The sequence below is a fragment of the Vicia villosa genome, unplaced genomic scaffold (genome assembly GCF_029867415.1).
Source record: "Vicia villosa cultivar HV-30 ecotype Madison, WI unplaced genomic scaffold, Vvil1.0 ctg.000525F_1_1, whole genome shotgun sequence".
Taxonomy (NCBI): domain Eukaryota; kingdom Viridiplantae; phylum Streptophyta; class Magnoliopsida; order Fabales; family Fabaceae; genus Vicia; species Vicia villosa.
This window is the reverse complement of record NW_026705243.1, coordinates 155,313-174,197: the sequence shown is the minus strand read 5'-3', so window position 1 is coordinate 174,197 and position 18,885 is coordinate 155,313. Positions and strand designations below refer to the sequence as shown.

The window sequence follows — 18,885 nt, the reverse complement described above, 5'->3', positions numbered from 1 at the left end:
CAGGTGGTTAAAATGGAAGAACAAATTGCGGCTGAAGTAGAAAGAAGATTGAAGAAGATGAATATTGGTGAACAGAAAGTAGCACAAGTTGAGCCAGTCGCCTCAGTTGTATGTGAAATATGTGGTGGACCGCATTTTTCTATGCATTGTGTGGCAACACAAGAACAGGTTGAACAGATTCATATGTTGAGGCAAAATAATTCATACGCCAATACATATAATCCAAGTTTGAAAAATCATCCTAATTTCGCATGGAAGGACCAACAAGGAAACTTTCAAAAGCAAGGACCAACCCAATTTCAATCTCCAGCTCAGTCACAACAATATAGACCTCCACAACAACAACTTCCATACCAGCAACAATTTCAACACCACCCACAACAGTTCCAATCTCAAGGTCAACAACAATTTCAACAACAGGCACCGAAGAAGGTAGAATGGGAGATAGCTATTGAAAAAATGGCAGCTCAAAACTCTCAGTTTCAGGAAGAAACTAGGAGCAGCCTGAGGAACACAGGGGCCTCAATCAAAAATCTGGAAATTCAAATGAGTCAGATTGCACAGTGTCATACCCCAAAATTTGCCCATACTATTTCTCTTGTTCAAACTCAAGTCAAGGCACAAAACTCAAAGACATCCCTCCTAAACAAAGGCAAGAAACTAGGGTTTTGTTGTTTTGAGAAAAATCAAAGGATCAAAAGACTCCAAGTCACCTTATATGGTCAATGATGTTCCAAACTATCTCCATAACAAATTTCAGGTCTCAATTCAAAGAGTTGGTCACTCAGTTGCTCAGAAAGTCAACAATCGACTAACTTGACCTATAAGTCAAACTATGGACAAACTACAGTCAAAACTTCTGATTTTTGGTCAACATCCTCATTATGGAGTATCATTCATCATTTGATCAAGGATTGATCATGATACATCAAGAAAAGCTCCAGAATCATCAAGAACCTGAGTTTCTAAATTAGGGTTTTTAAGGAAAAGTCAACTGAACTTTGACCAGCCATAACTTCTACATGGAACATCAAAAATTTCCCATCCAAAGCACATTTTAAAGGAAATTAAATTCTCTTCAACTTTGTCTCTCACATGCCAAGTCTAAAAATGCTTCATTTGAGAGATATGGGCTAATACATTACAAGTCCTTCTAAAAGATCGCCAAAAGGCATTTTTTCTCAAAGCTCATAACTTGAACATGGTAGACTCAATTGAGGTGAAACCAAAAGGAGATTTTAGAGAACTCTTTAAGCTTTCTAAAAAGTCCTAGAACATGTTCATACCACAAAAATCGAAGGAGTTATGGCTCGCGCAACTTGGGCGAAATTTGGAAAATGGATGAAACCCTAATTGACAAAATTCCAACTTTTGGACTAATGGGCCAAGTTTTTGGACTTTAAACATGTTTGTGACCTAATAAGGGGCCTATAAATTTACTCTCACATTTTTGTGACCTTTATTTAGTTTATTTAGATTTTTATTCATTTAAAAACTAAATTAATTAAGTAAAATAACTAAAATCATGAAATAAATTATGTGGGTTCCCTTTCACTTATCCAAAGGCCCAAATAACATTATAAAAGAGCCCAAATTCGTGGAGCACCTATTTTGAGAGGTTTTGGTCAAAATTAGAAAGATTTGGTATAAAATCTTTCTTAATTTCCATGTCACAAGAGATCTGATTTTTTTTAAAACTCATAACCTAATTCATTCATATATATATACACACTAACCCTAAGGGGGAGAGGACGAAAAAAGATGGGCAAGGAGCTAGGGTTTGAAAGCCACAAAATTCAAAGAAAGGTGTAAAATCGTATCCTTGGCTGCAATTACTTCCAGATCCAACAAACCTTTCTAAATCGTTTCTGAGGTGGTATAAGGTAAGGGGAAGCCAATACACAAGCCATGTAACGTCTAAAATACGTGCATCAAACTCACCATATTTGTTCATATTCCAAGTTTTGATATATCGTGTTTTATCCTGTTTCGATATGATCTAATGGTATATTTGAGTTCAGGATAAAGTTTGAGAATCATTAGAACCATTTATGCGAAGCTTGGACGCGTTTTCATGGAGTTGCCATTGCTAGGGCTCCGACTTACTTCTCTTCGAATCTCGTTAGGGGAATAGGGTCCTTTTTTTTTCCTTTTATTGACCGTATTTTACAGGTTTTGTGTCTGCAGAATTTTTGTTACGAAACCAATGGCATTCCGCAGGTAATTGCATAGCAAATTCTGCATGAATTTCGGCAGGAAATTCGAAGAAGACAATGAATAGTGATTATGACCTTTTGACCACAGGCGTGGCACTTGCAAGCGACACCATTGGTTGGTCGACGAAGCACTTATTCTCTCTCTTCCTTTTTCAACCAGTCCACGCTCTCCTTCTCTCTGATTGGACGCAGCAATTGCACGCGGACCCGCCTGAACTCAGCTTTTGACTTTCCTTTTTAATTCATGTTGTTTTACTTATTTTATTTTGTATAGTTTACTAACAATTAACTACTGTGGCAGGGATGGTACTGGACGCACCAGTGATTCTAGGAATGGGGGTTCGAACCCCATGCGTGACCCATTTCATTTTTTACAAAAGCTGTGTTATGGATTACATACCGATCCAGTGCATATGGCCAACACTCGTCTACGGCGCACCCTTTCATCTACGCCATTGGATTTCTGTAGATCCCAATCTAAGAGCCCTGGAAGTGCTCCCTCACCGTGGACCTTAAAGATTCAGCAACACGAGATCCAAGCTCATCAATTTCCTCTTAGGTTCCTATTTTTTTCCACGTTTTTGTTTTTTTGTTTTTTTGTTCTTAGGTTTAGTTAATATATTTTTTTAGAATTTACCATTTAAATAAATACTTAAATAATTTAACCATTTTTTTAGCTAAATAAATTAGGATTAGTTAGAATAGATTTTTATTTAGGTTAATAATTCAGTATCAATTAATTAATTTAGATTAGTTAATTAGACTAATTTTAGGTTAATTGATTAGAATTGGTTTTTTTAATCAGGTCAAAATTTAATTTATTTATAATTAGGTTTATAATTTTAATAACTTAGGTTAACAAATTAGTAAATTTCAAAAACCATAGATGACCCTAGTAATCTTGGTAGGTGTTGTCCGTCAACTAGGATTTTACCCTTAGGTTTTTAGCCACAAGGGTTTAGGCTTACCCTTTTTGTAATCAAGCCACGATTCTCTTCTCATCTCAAAACTCTTGAATGTCGCATGTTTGTTTAAATTTCATCTTTGATTTTATTATGCTGTTATTATTTATTGTCTTTGATTTTATTATGCTGTTATTATTTATTTAAATTATTTAATTTCCGTCTTTTAAATTTTTAGAAGCTGTATAGGTTGCAAATTTTCGAATGTAATAGTAATTAGGATTTAATTTCTGCTTTCCGCATCCCCCGATTTTTGGTTATGTACCCCTTAATCCCGAAGCCTTGGAATAGTTGTAGGTTTATTTTCTGTCTTTTAATTTCCACACAATATAATTGTTATTTAACTGCATGGTTAGTAAAATAGGGAGTGATAACAAGTAATCCAATATAGCTCACTAATTTAAGATAAATTTCTGAATACAATCACATGATTGCTACACACACCCACCTCTAAGGTAACACCTCTTATGCTGCCTTCTCGATCAAATAGTCAAGTCCCTTCGAATATAGGGATACCTTAGCTTGCTGCCTTCGATTCAAAATCACCACGTCCCTCTGATAAAAGATCATAGTCCCTTTCGAGTTGCCTACGATAAATATGATCTCGTCCCTCGATTAAATGGTGATAGTCCCTTCGATTGCTAAGGTATCCCTACTGTTGCCTAAATGACTATTATATCCTTCCCTAAAGACTATTTGCCTCTTCATGGTGAGGACAGTCTTATGGCGAACGATACTTTTTCTCGATGACCCTCGATGACCCGCATATCCAATTGAAAGACTTCCTGCCCTCTCATGGTATGGATAAACCCTTTCAAATGAAAGACTTAAAGAACACGAAAGACAAACTTAGGGTAGGTAGTTCTTAATTGCTTGCTCACAATCAATTCAAAAATCAAATGCTTTTCACACCTCCTTTTCAAACAATTTCAAAACAAGGCTACGCTTATTTACAAGCTAAAGTCCTTAACGAAATCTTTTTACTATTCACACACGACACTTCAAACTTTTCAAACAAACAAGTGAGCTAAGCAATTAAGAGCCCATGGATAACCATGGATGCAAAGGGTGCCTTACACCTTCCCTTTGTATAACTTACCCCCGAACTCAAAATCTTTCAAAGGTCTTTCCTGTTCTTTTTGCCTTTCCAATTGGATAAAATAAAAGTCGGTGGCGACTCTTGCTATCCGCAACATTTTAAATAAAGTCAGTTCACCGTATTACACACAGCAAATGACTAACTCTCAACCACAGGGTGCTTTACCTAGTGCTACGGTTACTAATCCCAGAGATAATAATCATGTGAACGCTGTGACAACCAGAAGCAAAAAGTCAAATGACACCCCTGAGAAGAATCATGATGAAGAAGACATGTTGATTGAAGTGGATGTAGAGATTAAAGAAAATGAGGTTGCAAGTCAAGAGGTCATGGGTGACGAAAGGGTGGTAAAAGAAAAAGTAGTTACACCTAAACCGGTGGTGAAACTCCCTTTCCCCACAAGAAATAAGAAGAAGGGACAACATGAGAAAAACTTTGAGAAGTTCTTGGAGATGTTCAAGAAGCTTGAGCTGAACATTCCTTTCTTGGAGGCACTTGAGCAAATGCCTACTTATGCGAAATTCATGAAAGACATAATTTCAAAGAAGCGAACCGTCGACAATGATCTGATTATTCTAATTGAAACTTGTAGTGCCATTTTGCAGGGTATGAAGATACCGGTTAAAAAGAAAGATCGAGGTTCAGTGACTATTCCATGTACCATTGGGGATAGGTCTTTCAAAAAAGCTCTTATCGATTTGGGAGCAAGTGTAAGTCTCATTCCATTCTCCATTTACAAAAGATTGGGAATAGGTAAAGTACAAGATACACGAATGACGCTTCAATTTGCTGACCAATCAGTAAAAAGACCTTATGGGGTGGTAGAAGATGTGCTAGTGAAGATCGATAAGTTCGTATTCCCTGTAGATTTTGTCATTCTAGAAATTCTTGAAAATGAAGAGATACCAATCATTTTAGAGAGACCATTTTTAGAGACAAGGAGATGCTTAATCGATATAGAAGAAGGCACGATGACTTTGAAAGTCTCTGATGAGGAACAAAAGATTGATGTGCAAAACACCATGAAATATAAAGATGACATTGCCACTAGTCAACACATTGAGGTAATTGATCAAATTTGTGATGAAGGAAATTCTTTGACAACACAAAAGTTACCTTTGGAGAGAGTTTTGAGTTTATCAATCTTTAGAGAGGAGGAGGTAGTTGATGAAAAAGACAGTGAAGTTTTAGCCATGATGGAAACAACATCATTTGTCAAAAATTCTCGCCACAACCGATGGGAGGAGCTAAGGCAACCGTTAGTGGAGGGAAGTAAAGATGAACCAAAGAAGGGGGTGAACTAAAACAATTACCGGAGAACCTCAAATATGTCTTTTTAGACACTGAGAGTAAGTGCCCGGCCATCATAAGTTCCCAACTTGAATTCCTTCAAGAAGATAAGCTTGTCAAAGTCCTTAAAAAGCATAAGAGTGCTCTTGGATGGTCCATTGAAGATTTGAAAGGAATAAGTCCAACAATTTGCATGCACAAAATCCTAATGGAGGATGATCATAAACCGGTTGTCCAACCTCAACGACGACTCAATCCAGTAATGAAGGAAGTGGTTAGAAAGGAGGTGGTAAAACTTTTGGACGCAGGGATGATCTATCCAATATCTGACAGTTCATGGGTGAGTCCAGTTCATGTGGTGCCAAAGAAAGGTGAAACTACAGTGATTAAGAATGAAAAGAATGAGTTGATTCCCACGAGGACAGTTACAGGGTGGAGAGTCTGTATTGACTACCGAAGACTAAATCCGGTAACAAGAAAAGATCACTTCCCGTTGCCTTTCATCGACCAGATGTTAGAAAGGTTAGAGGGTCATGACTACTATTGTTTCCACGATGGCTACTCGGGGTATAATCAGATAGCTGTGGCACCAGAAGACCAAGAGAAGACCGCGTTTACATGCCCTTTTGGTATTTTTGCCTACAGAAGAATGCCATTCGGGTTATGTAATGCCCCGGCCACATTTCAAAGATGCATGCAATCTATTTTTACCGACATGCTTGAGAAGCATATGGAAGTATTCATGGATGACTTCTCGGTTTTTGGTAAGTCTTTTGATAATTGTTTAACTAACCTTGCTCTTGTTTTAGAAAGATGCCAACAGACCAACTTAATCCTCAACTGGGAGAAGTACCACTTCATGGTGCGTGAAGGTATAGTTTTAGGTCACAAAATTTCTCATAAAGGAATAGAAGTTGACCAAGCAAAGATAGAAGTCATAGCAAAATTGCCTCCTCCCATGAATGAAAAAGGTATTCGAAGTTTCTTAGGGCATGCGGGTTTTTACCGTAGATTCATAAGAGACTTCTCTAAAATAGCAAAACCTTTAACTACGCTTTTAGTTAAGGAAGCTTTTATTTTCGATAAAGAGTGTGACGTAGCATTTGATACAATAAAGCAAAAATTAGTGTCGGCACCAATTGTTGTAGCCCCGGATTGGTCTCTACCTTTTGAGATCATGTGTGATGCATGTGATATTGCAGTAGGGGCGGTTCTAGGACAGCTTAGAGAAAAATTATTACATGTTATTTACTACGCTAGTCATGTGTTGAACCTTGCACAGATGAACTATGCAACTACCGAAAAGGAGTTGTTAGCGGTTCTTTATGCCTTTGATAAATTCAGGCAATATCTGTTGGGTTCTAGAGTCATTTTTATACTGACCATGTTGCCTTGAAGTATCTTTTTGCTAAACAGGACTCTAAACCAAGACTGCTAAGATGGATTTTACTCCTTCAGGAGTTTGATGTGGAAATTCGTGACAAGAAAGGGTCTGAAAACATTGTGGCTGATCACTTGTCTCGAATGTCACCTATTGAAGAAACAGAAGATACGCACCCAATAAAGGACGAGTTCGTCGATGAACGTATCCTTGCTGTTATTGGTGTGCCTTGGTTCGCCGACTATGCGAACTATCTGGTAGGTGGTATTATCCCTGATGATTTTGACTATAACCGAAAGAAATATTTTTTACATGATTGCAGGTTCTACTTGTGGGATGATCCATTCTTATACAAGAAGGGTCTCGATGGGTTGATTAGAAGATGTGTACCCGAGGAGGAACAAAGGGATGTGCTAAAAGCATGCCATGACTCCGAATATGGAGGACATTTCAGTGGTGATAGAACGGCTGCAAAGGTCCTACAATCTGGTTTGTATTGGCCCACGTTATTCAAAGACGCTCAAGGCATTGTGAAAGAATGTGACAGGTGTCAAAGAACGGGGAATATCTCAAAAAGAAACCAGATGCCTCAGAAGGGTATACTTGAAGTGGAATTGTTTGATGTGTGGGGGATCGATTTCATGGGACCTTTTCCACCATCCTTTGGGAAGAACTACATCCTTGTAGTTCTGGATTACATTTCTAAGTGGGTTGAAGCAGTAGCTCTACCTACAAATGACGCTAGGGTGGTAGTGAACTTCCTCAAAAACAATATTTTCTCAAGATTTGGGGTTCCCAGAGCACTCATAAGTGATGAAGGCACCCATTTCTTGAATAAGTTGATGGAGAATGTGCTGAAGAAGTACAATGTGAAGCACAAGATTGCAACTGCTTATCATCCTCAGACCAGTGGTCAAGTGGAGGTTTCAAACAGGCAAATCAAGCAGATTCTTGAAAAGACTGTCAGCGCTTCGAGAAAGGATTGGTCTCTGAAGCTTGAAGATGCACTATGGGCATACAAAACAGCATTCAAAACTCCTATAGGTATGTCTCCGTATCAATTGGTTTATGGTAAATCATGCCATCTACCACTCGAACTTGAGCACAAGGCGTTTTGGGCCACCAAATTCCTTAATTATGATATTGTGAAAGCTGGAGAATCCTGAATTCTTCAACTCCATGAATTAGAAGAGTTCCGGAATCAATCCTATGAGAATGCCAAAATTTATAAAGAAACAACAAAGAAATGGCATTATCAAAAGATTCAAAAGAAGGAATTTTGGGAAGGGCAATTGGTGTTGTTGTTTAACTCCAAATTAAAATTATTTCCTGGGAAGTTAAAGTCAAGATGGTCTGGACCTTTCGTGGTGCACAAGGTATTCCCTAATGGGGCTATTGAGCTTAGGAATAATAACAATGGAAACACTTTCAAGGTGAGTGGCCAAAGGTTGAAACCATATAATCCTGGACAAGGAGCGGTAACAATCGAACAGGTTCGTCTCGCATGATGAGATGAGCGATCGTCGAGCCATGCGACGTTAAACGAAGCGCTTCGTGGGAGGCAACCCACGGGTTTACTAATACTTTTCCTTTTGTTTTGTTGGTGTGTGTGTGTGTGTTTTATGCAAGTGTTTGAAGTGGAAACCACAAAGATGGAAATTTACAAAGAGAGGCATCAAGAAATAAAGAAAAGGAGTGCAACAGCGCAAACAAGCACGGCCGTCCGTGCTTATGCACACGGCCCGTGCAGATTCGTGAAGCTCTCTCCATACAAAAAACAGGGATGAAGCACGGTCGCCCGTGTTTAGGCACACGGCCCGTGCTGCTTTGGATCCCTCTTCCCATACAAAAACCAGGGGCGACACACGGCCACCCGTGTGTGGGCACACGGCCCGTGTTGCTGTGCGCAGAATTGAAAAAAAATAGATTTTTGAGAAATTCTGATTTTTAAGTGGGCCCCACGCGTTTTAAAACACTCTTTTATTATAAAAAACTCAGCATTCTTCATCCTCTTCCTCCATAACCCTATTTTTTTCTCCAACTTCTCTAAACCTCCATAACTCTCTCCATCTTCAACCTCACCTTACTCCATCATCAAAGCTCCAAAAGTTGGGCCGTTTTTCTCCCTCTACACAGTGACGGTAATCTTTTTCCGTTTCTTCATATATCAATTTTCACTAATTTTTCAGGTACCCATTATGCCCCCAAAGAAAGCTGACAGAAGAAAGGCCTTCGTTATCGAATCCTCAAGGCCCAAACAAAGAGTTCGCTGAACACCTAATGCACATAACATTATTTTTGAAAAGGATGAGCATGTCCAAAGGTATAAGACTCTCTTGACTAGGAAACTTGTCCTTACTAGGTATGTGTGTGATACCACTATGAATGCATTAGGAATCTTAGATGATGTGACACAAATGTTTAACAATTTAGGGATTCTTGAATTTATGCATAATGATGCGCCCACATACGAGCGCATTACTTTAGAATTCCTAAGCTCTGTGGAGTTTAATTTAGAAAAAAACTGGACTGAGCACTCTTTTGAATATTTTGGTACTCTAACCTTTCGGCTTTATAATGAGGATCACTCTATGTCTGTAATTCAGCTTGGGCAATGCCTCCGGTTACCGTTAGTGGGACACGGGGCAGTGCCAAATGAGTTTTCTGCATCTTCTTTTTGGTCCTCTATTACAGGTTTACCGCAGTATGAAGCCCGAACCGCTAAGGCATCTTGGATCCAAAACCCGTGCTTCCGTTATGCACAAAAGGGGTTAGCTTTTACCTTGTTCGGACGAGGTGACAGTACAGGTGTAGCAACAAAAAGAGAACTCTATTTACTGTATGCTATGGTTAATGAGGAACCGGTGAATGTGGCTGCTTTTGCGGCAGATCATTTAGGTACCATGGGGCGTGCCAGTTCAGGTGATATTTCTGTAGGAGGAATGATTACACAGATTGCAGAATGGTGTGGATACCGGCCGGTAATGGATGGCGAAACTCCACTGCAAGCGTTGAGTAAGATTGATCTAAATGCTCTATGCATGCAAGGGATGCTCGAACCGTCTCGAAATGGCTACATGTTGGTAAGCCGGTCTCGAAAATTGTTGCAAGTACCGAATACTGAAAGGACTAATGTTGATAATAATGTGAATTGGTTATATACTAATGTTGACCCCGAAGAGGCCAGAGATGATGTTGTGTATGCAGATGAGGCAATGGAAGAGGACGCACCAAGAAGGGAGAGGGCTGCTCCCCAGACTAGGACCTCACGACATCAAGGTGAGGGATCCTCTTCTGCTGGCTGGACACCTTTAGTTATCGAGCAGTTTCGTGCTGAGCAGACTCACCAAGGTGTGGAGATTGAGAGAATTGTGACTGAGCAGCTCCGGAAAGGAGCTGCCATTGATGATATCCAAAGAATCATGCAGCAGATGATGTTGCATTTTCCACCTCAGCACCCGCCTCCGCAGTAGACTGTGAGTCCTTTCCACACTTAGGCTGAAAAAATTGGGGACAATGTTCAGTTTAGATGGGGGAGGGGTCCTTTTCGTATGTTTTTCTTTCTTCTTCATAATTGTCTAGTTTTTCTGTGTGTTTCTGTTATTGTCTAGTTGTTGTTTTTGTGGCTTTATGTGGTATGTCTGTTTTGTTTGTTACAGATTGATTAGCAACCACCGAATGACTGATGCAATTGTAGTAAGTGGATGAGAGATGAAACCTAAACGTGTTTCTTCAAGGCACCCTGGAAGTTGATGTCATCGAAGAAAAGTACCTGTTGGACGCATTGTGTCGCTACTAGATTGAAAAGGGTGGATAGCACTTGAACCAAAAAGAAATTGTATGACACTAGGAGTAGTCTGGAACCTGTAAGCAAATCTATCCAGCATGGTGAGGTATATCAGAGCCAAACACTACGAATTCATCATGAGGGCATTCAGGTATGACTTTATCACTCTAATTTTGCGTTTATTCTACTGACATACCATGATATGAGGACACACACTGAGGCACTTGTTTGTTTTTATCCATGAGCCTTCACAACCGCCCTTGATAATATGTATCCCTTGTGAACCCCTGTTGAGCCATCTCCCTTTGTTTGTTTTAACCACATAAATTAACCCCGAGCCAAACACTCCTTACCCATGCTCGGTATTCTTGTTGCGTTGTTTTCCTAAATTGTGCAAAAATAATGAGTTTGGGGTCGAGCGTGTAGAAGAGGAAAGTGCAAATGAAAAGTGAGACATTTAAATGTCATATATAAAAAAAGAAAAAAAGAGTTAGAAAAAAGAGCAAAAGCACTTGCCTAAACAAATAGACTCGAGTGCAAGAAAAACATCCATGTCAAAATGAATGGGTTGATGAGTCTAAGTATATAGATCCCTTGTGAAAAATTCATGCATAACAAAAAAAAGAGAAGAGAAAACACACGACAGGAATATCGAGCCGCAAACTATTAGTACACCTCTTTCTTTGTTTATCCCACCGTACCTAAGCCCCGTTACATCCGAAAAAGACCTCAAAAAGTATGTGAATTCTGTCTGTGCAGTGAAAGTAGAATCTATTCAAAGTTAAGAGCTGATATTGCATATCTTGATTTATGAGTGAAACACTTTAACCACGAGAGATTTGGTGAGATTGTGAAAAAGCTTGCAGGTGATGGGGTACTCTGATGTGAAAATGCGATAGGAAGTTTGGTTTAGTATGCTGGAAGCTTGATTAAGAAGGTAGAAGCACTATGCGAATAACATCGGTGACATTGAGGAAGAAAGAGTCCAGGGTGACCTCTATAAATGTCTCTTGCATCACTTGAGGACAAGCAATGAGATAAGTTTGGGGTTGTGATCGGTCACCATTTTCATATAATTTTCATCATGCATTCGGTCCACATCTATCAATCCGGTAACACTTTGGTGTGAGTTTTGTGGAAAAATGTTTAAGTTCTTGCATTTTATTAAGATTGTTCATTTCGTTGTTTGTTTTAATTATTTATTTAAGTTTTAGATGTTTTTATGTCATTTGGTTAGTTGTGTACAAGTTTCAGGTCTGAACGAGTCATCTTAAATGTCCAAGCAACCATGAAAGAAGGAGGAGCAAGAGAAAGAGGAAAATTACAAATATTGGGAGCAAACACGTCTGACCGTGCTTCAACACACGATCCGTGTCAGAACTCAGAGCAAACTCCATACAAAATCCAAGGAGCCAACACAGCCGCCCGTGTGCCTGAGCACGGTCCGTGTAGGTGGAAAGCATCCTTCCATATGGTTTCTAGGGGGCCAACACGGCCGACCGTGTGGCTTGACATGGCCCGTGTTGGCAGGCGCCTAAATGACCAATCTTTGAGTTTTTGACACTCAAACTTATCCCCAAGGGCACTTTTGACTTTGTACTGCTTGAGGCTTGTATGGAGACTATTTAGGTTTATGTTTTAAGTTATTTTGGGACATTTTTTTAGAGCGTACAATAGAATTCCAGATCAAGGGTTTGAGAGATAGCGTCATCAAGGTTCTGGAAGACGAAGAGATTCAACGGTTGACACCATTGGAGATCAGAGTTCTCCCAATCTTTGTAATGTCTAAACTTTTCAATTTGTGTTTTTTGAATACTATGAGAGGCTAAACCCCCCAATGCTAGGGGGTGTCCCTGATTTGATTTGTAACAACTCTGAATATCGTATTTCTTTAATCTAATGTTCGTATTATTCAATTTGATTGTTTAATGTTTTTATGCTTTCTTTGTCGGCAAAACAAGGATTAATCTCTGGTTAACACTCTGTAGGACTACGGTTGTTAAGGTTTTTAAACAATTAAATCTTATAGTTATCACCTAGGACTAGGGATACCGTAAGGTCATTTGAATATTCTTGATTAATTTTAGCTTTGGTTTAATCATTTGTTTCTAAGAACTTAGGCAATAGGATTGTAAACCAAAAGGTTTTCACTAAGGACTTAGGAAAATACCCTTAAGAACAAATAGTTGCAGGATATGAACTTGTTAAAGAGATCTTTATTCAGATGAGTTATAAGGCAAATCATACACCTACCTTGGCATTACTCTAAAAGTTATTAAAAAGTCAATTTAAATTTCAGCTTATTTATTTTAATTCACTTATTTCATTATAATAAAAAACACTCATATGCCATTTTGTTTAATTGACTAGTTACAGTCATTTATATTTCCTACGCAATCCTCGTGATCGATACTTGGGGTAAAACTCATTATAACTACACCGGTGAAAATAGTACACTTGCTATTTTACCGAACAAAGTGGCTGCTCAGATCTGTCCGCCACTTGAAGAGAAAGAAATGACAAAAATCTATCTCAAGACTTTGAGTCCATTTTACTACGGACGGATGGTTGCAAGTGCACCAAGTGACTTTACCGAGATGGTAAACATGGGTGTACGTCTAGAAGAAGTAGTTCGAGAAGGACGCTTGAACAAAGAAGCAGAATCTTCTATTGGTCCTAGGATGTATGGAAGTTCTTTCCAAAAGAAAAAGGATCAAGATGTCAGCAATGTCTTGCACAAAGCAAATAAGAAGTTTCCACCTCAAGTTGCTACAATAACTCCGGTTGTTAACTCAGCGCCAGCTTATCAACCTCAGGCTTCTCAACAACCTCAGGTAAAATAAAGAGAAAAGACATTGGGGTATATAGTGTTTCACGTTCCTCCTCACTTTGCCTACGTGCACTCTATAATGGGTTCACATTGGAATCTGCATAGCTCCTTTTTATTTTGGCAGATATTGCAAGAGTTCATACAATCACTAATATACTAATATATGGACAGAAAATAAATTTTCAACTAGATCTTGGACTTGTACACGACATAATGTCACACCCTTCTGCGAAATCTTCACTTAATTCATGTTTCTTGAATCTCCAAGTATCATCAAACTAGTCCAAGCCTTCGTGTATAACGATCAACCCCTTGATCCTACCGATTCCTTGAGCGATGAACAATCTAGAGATTTAAGAAGAACTCCACCTTTCTCGTAGCCTTCCACACAGTCACTATAAAGGTATTCTAGAGAGAAAAAGATCCTTCTTTTAATTGGAATTGTCAATAACAATGACAACAACCTCAATCTTGCAAGCAACCTTAAATTATTTGGAAAACCCTCAAGAATGATTAGTTTCAAAAACACGTTTTCCTCAGTTAATCACCAATCTCTCATGAACAAGATCTGAATTCTCAATTGAAGTTGAAGATGAAAGAAATTTGAATGCAAGAATTTCTAAACTTTTGAAAGGAAAACAGAGGATGTTAATTTTCACAAATCCACACAACAGAAAAATGTTTTCATACAATGTGTTATGTTGAAATGAATTGACAAAATGATTTAGATGTGCTTAGGTTTAGCACAAAAATATATGGAAAAAAAATAGTTAGATACAAATCAAGATCATTGCATGAAATGAATCAAATGAAAAAGTGAAGGGAAATAAGAAAAACATAGTTTTTGACCCATTTCTCATTTGATTCAAATCAAGAACAAATTCGGATTCAAATTAAAGACCCGTTATTCGAATCAAGTGCAAATCCTGATTCAAATCAAATCCAATAGAGTCAACAAAGAAGTTTGAAAAATATGTTTGATTCAAATCAAGTGTAAAGTCTGATTTGAATAAAATCAAGCAGAGGTCACCAGTAGGAGCTTGATTCGAATTAAGTGTAAACTCTAATTCGAATGAAATCAAGCATAAAATTCCTAGTTTGCATTTCTTCCAATTGATTAGAATTAAAATGTGTGTTTGATTTTCATGATTCTAATCAAACACACAAAATCTCAATTTTTCATATTTTTAAAAGTACTTTGAGATTTTTCTTTGCTCTTGACATGAATAAAAAAACATAAGTGATTCTTATTCCACCCACTTAAACATTTTACTAAAAGCATCATTATCAAGTTCAAATGTGACCATTGTTTTTTGCATGCTAAAAAGAACGAATCGATTCAAACTTGATTCAGAGAGCTGCACATATGAGGGATACTCAATAATAAGTCATGAAACTTAAGTAGTAAAACAAGCCACACAATTGTATTGGGGTGATCCCGCTGAATGTGTTAGGAATTATTTCAATTAGGCACATTTCCTAAAATAGATTGCACTAGATTGAATTTGATTGTTAGATTAAATAAAATTAAAGGACAAGATTTGGAGTAGGTTTATTGACTTTTTCTCAATATGTCCTAAAATTGAAGAAAAAAAACTCAATATAACCTACTTTTACTCTTACAAGAGATGTTGGTCTTTCATTAAGAAAGATTTGGTTGATTGTTTCAAGGACTTTCACGGTGGTGTTGTTCTTTCTAAAGCAATAACATCGTCATTCTTAGCATTGATTCCTAAATCCAAGGATCCTTTGGGCTTGGATGAATATAGACCTATATGCTTGGTTGGGAGTATTTAAAAAATTCTTTCGAAGATGTTAGCGGTCAGAATTAAAAAAGTTAAAGGAAAAGTCATATAGCCTAGCCAAAGCGCCTTTGTTCCCGGGAGGCAACTTTTAGATGGAGTGGTTATAGCTAACGAGATTGTGGACTATGCAACTAAGGTTAAGAAGATTTGTCTTCTCTTCAAGGTTGACTTTGAGAAAGCTTATGACAAAGTGATTTGGTCTTTTCTTCGCTTAATGCTTTCCTCAACGGGGTTCGGGGAGATTTGGTTGAAGTGGATTAAGGCAATGGTTTTTTCAAGTCATATGTCGGTGATGGTGAATGGGTCTCCAACTAAAGAATTTTTGGTGGAAAAGGGTTTGAGGCAAGGAGATCCGTTATCTTCTTTCCTATTTGTGGTCGTTGCGGAAGGGTTGAAAGGGATTATTAACAAAGTGGTGGAGAACGGGAGTTATGCGGGTTTTTCTATTAATAGGAGATGTTTTATAGATGTTATTCAATTCGCGGACGACACGCTCATGGTGGAGGATGGTAGTTGGAGTCACCTTTGGGCAATTAAAGCGGTCTTAAGAGGTTTTGAGCTAATTTCAGGGCCAGGCATAAAATTTTATAAGAGTAAACTCATTGGCCTAAACATTGATTCGCGCTTTTTGGAAGTGGCAACGACGTTTTTGGCTTGTAGGAGAAAAGATAAGATCTTTAAATTTCTTGGTGTTTACATTCGGTGCAATCCTAGAAGGATCATTTCGTGGGAGCCCTTAATGTCTAATATTAAGAAACGGTTGGCGAGTTGGAAGGGTCGTTTACTAAGCTTTGGCGGAAGGCTTACCCTATTGAAGACGGTTTTTGGTAGTTTGGCGATATTCACCCTTTCGTTCTACAAGGCTCCGAAGAAGGTGGTGGAGGAAATCACCAAGATTCAGAGCAATTTTCTATGGGGCTGAGGGGGGAGAGAAGATGTATTCATTGGGCGAGTTGGGAAACCGTTTGTTTGCCGATAGAGAAAGGTGGGTTGGGAATAAGGAGGATAAATGATTTTAATGTTGCTCTTCTTTACAAGTGGAAGTGGAGGATTTTAGAAGAAGCGGGGTCCTTATGGCATGAGGTGTTGAAGGCGAGATACGGAGATTTGAAGACCACAATTCTTATCGGAGCAGCATACAATAAAGGGAAGGATTTCACCTCTATTTGGTGGGTTGATATATTAGCTTTGGATAATCATGTGGCCAAGGACTTTTTCAATCAGCAGTGTCGGTTCCTTGTTGGAAATGGTTTTAATATTCCCTTTTGGCACTCGTCGTGGAAGGGAGAGGGAATTTTAAACATTTGTATCCTGTTTTGTTTTTTGTTTCTGAGTTGCAGGAAGTATCCATTGCTTCGATACGGGGATGGGGCAATGGCGTTTGGTTGTGGGGAAACTTTGGAGTATCTATCAACCAGCTGAGCGTCAATACTGTTGCTGCAGAATTAGCGCAAATGCAACAACATATCAGCATAGCGCAGCCGGCCTGTCATGGCTCATACGGTGTCGAGTGGATCCAAGGATTAGATGGCAGCTTTTAGGTTGCGGACTGTTTCAGAAAAATAAACAGCCTGCGCGTGAGGAGTGGTCCTAAGGAACAATTCGACGCGGCGCTTGAGTTTGTTTGGAGACTTGATGTCCCTCTCAAGGTGACGGCGTTTAGATGAAGGTGTTTCATAAACATATTACCTACAAAAGATCATCTCACACACATAGGTATTCTTTCTAGTTCCAACACTTGCGTTTTCTGTTCTGCTGTTGGCGAAACGGTGCTGCACACTTTGGTTAACTATCACACTGCAGTGTTGGTATGGAGAGACATGGCTGAGTGGGTTGGATTTCTTAGCCATAGAGGGATGAGTTTCAAGGAGAGCTTTTTAGAATGGTTCAATTTCTGTGAACAGATTAAAATCAGGAAAGGCAAGGAAGGAGTGATGTGGTTGGCCACATGTTGGACAATTTGGTTGGTCCAGAACGAGATCGTTTTCAAAAGCGATAAGTGGAACGTCTCGGATATGGTTTGGAGAGTGGAGGCTTTAGTCTGGAAGTGGGCTTTTATTGAGAAAATTGTGCAACCCAATTGCAACTTTTATGAGTTCTCTAGAAATCCAATATTTTACTTATCTTAGGGTGCAATTGGTGTGAAAATTTTCATCCCGAGCTTTTGCTCGCTTTCTTTGTATCTTTATTTGAAAACTTAGGTTCTCCTTTCAATAGATTCTTGCTTAAAACAAGCTTTCTCAAATTACTCTACTTTTAAAAAAAGACCCTCACCCATCTATTGGATGAGATATTTTATTTTATTATTTTTTTCTTTTTTAAGACATTTTGCGGAGGGTTCAAAGTGCTACATGGTGTACCCATGACCAATACATTACTAAGGTTGTTGAAAAAATGGATACCTTGGATTTTTTTTAAAAATTAAAATATATTGATTTTCTTTATTCAATTTTAAAACATATAGAAAAAGTATAAAAATATCCCACTTTTATATATATATATATATATATATATATATATATATATATATATATATATATATATATATATATATATATATATATATATATATATATATATATATATATGTATATATATATATATATAACATTATATGTATATTTTTCTCACTTAATATTTATACTTTAATTAGTTACATTGATGAAAACTATTATTCTTTCGCTACACTCATTTCCGGTGAAAGAACTAAATATATCTACAGTTAAGTATATATCTTGAAACTTTTTGAAATGAATTATTATCAACAAGAAGAAGAAAAATCAAATGGGCCTAGAAAGAACGATGAAACACAAAAGTAAGAGTAGAAAAGAAAATTCTTACTTTGGAATTCTAGCTAGGGTTTGATCTTAAATCCGTATAACCAAGCTTTGAAAATTCTAAATTTAATTATAAAAACAGTATTAAAAGTTAAAGAAGATCATTGAATCGTTAGCATAGATGAAGTATTGAAGTAGAAAAATTATTAAATGCATAAATGCATTCCAACCTGAATAATGATTCATGTAAATAGTAATAGTTAAATTTCTATCAAATATTATCTGATATTCCCCCAAACACTTCATAGAGAGGATAATTCAGAAATGTTAGCATGCTGTTACTCTTCTCATTGAAGTATTTGAGGGAACACTAGGTAACACTTGATGATATATGTGATTTAATTTATGTGACTAAAGATCCACTATTTATACTACGTTTTGATCTTTGTACTGAGCTTCAAATGTTGCATTTGTTCATAGGAAATTGGGAATAAGGGTGAGAATGCAAGTTGTAGTGAACCTAGACGCAACAGTGGACCAAAGAGAATGAATGAGTAATTTAAAGTGTATAGGAAATCGAATATTGTAAAGACAAAGGATATTGATTGGGCACATGACATTCTGAACATGTTTTCTATGTGTCCTCTCATTCTGAACTACTTAGCTGTCATTTTCTATTTTAACTTTTTCTTATTTGTGTAGACAAGGTTTTGGTGGAATCTAGATAGTTCGTGAAAA

The 18,885-nt window shown here is 37.8% G+C and overlaps 1 protein-coding gene across 1 annotated transcript; it reads left to right on the top strand.

Moving 5' to 3' along the window:
• Nucleotides 1-15,635: 15,635 nt before the first annotated feature.
• Nucleotides 15,636-16,911, top strand: LOC131629131 (uncharacterized). The gene is made up of 3 exons (XM_058899933.1): nt 15,636-16,146; nt 16,233-16,609; nt 16,711-16,911. The coding sequence occupies exons 1-3, from the start codon at nt 15,636-15,638 to the stop codon at nt 16,909-16,911; spliced, it is 1,089 nt and encodes a 362-aa protein (XP_058755916.1).
• The last annotated feature ends 1,974 nt before the right edge of the window (nt 16,912-18,885 follow it).

What these genes read in the sequence shown, in the direction of transcription:
- LOC131629131 (XM_058899933.1), top strand. Translation starts at nt 15,636, where the DNA reads ATGGTTTTTTCAAGTCATATGTCGGTGATGGTGAATGGGTCTCCAACT. An exon ending in ACGGTTGGCGAGTTGGAAGG is followed by an intron (nt 16,147 to 16,232) that starts GTCGTTTACTAA and finishes TCGTTCTACAAG; the next exon opens with GCTCCGAAGAAGGTGGTGGA. An exon ending in ATCAGCAGTGTCGGTTCCTT is followed by an intron (nt 16,610 to 16,710) that starts GTTGGAAATGGT and finishes TCTGAGTTGCAG; the next exon opens with GAAGTATCCATTGCTTCGAT.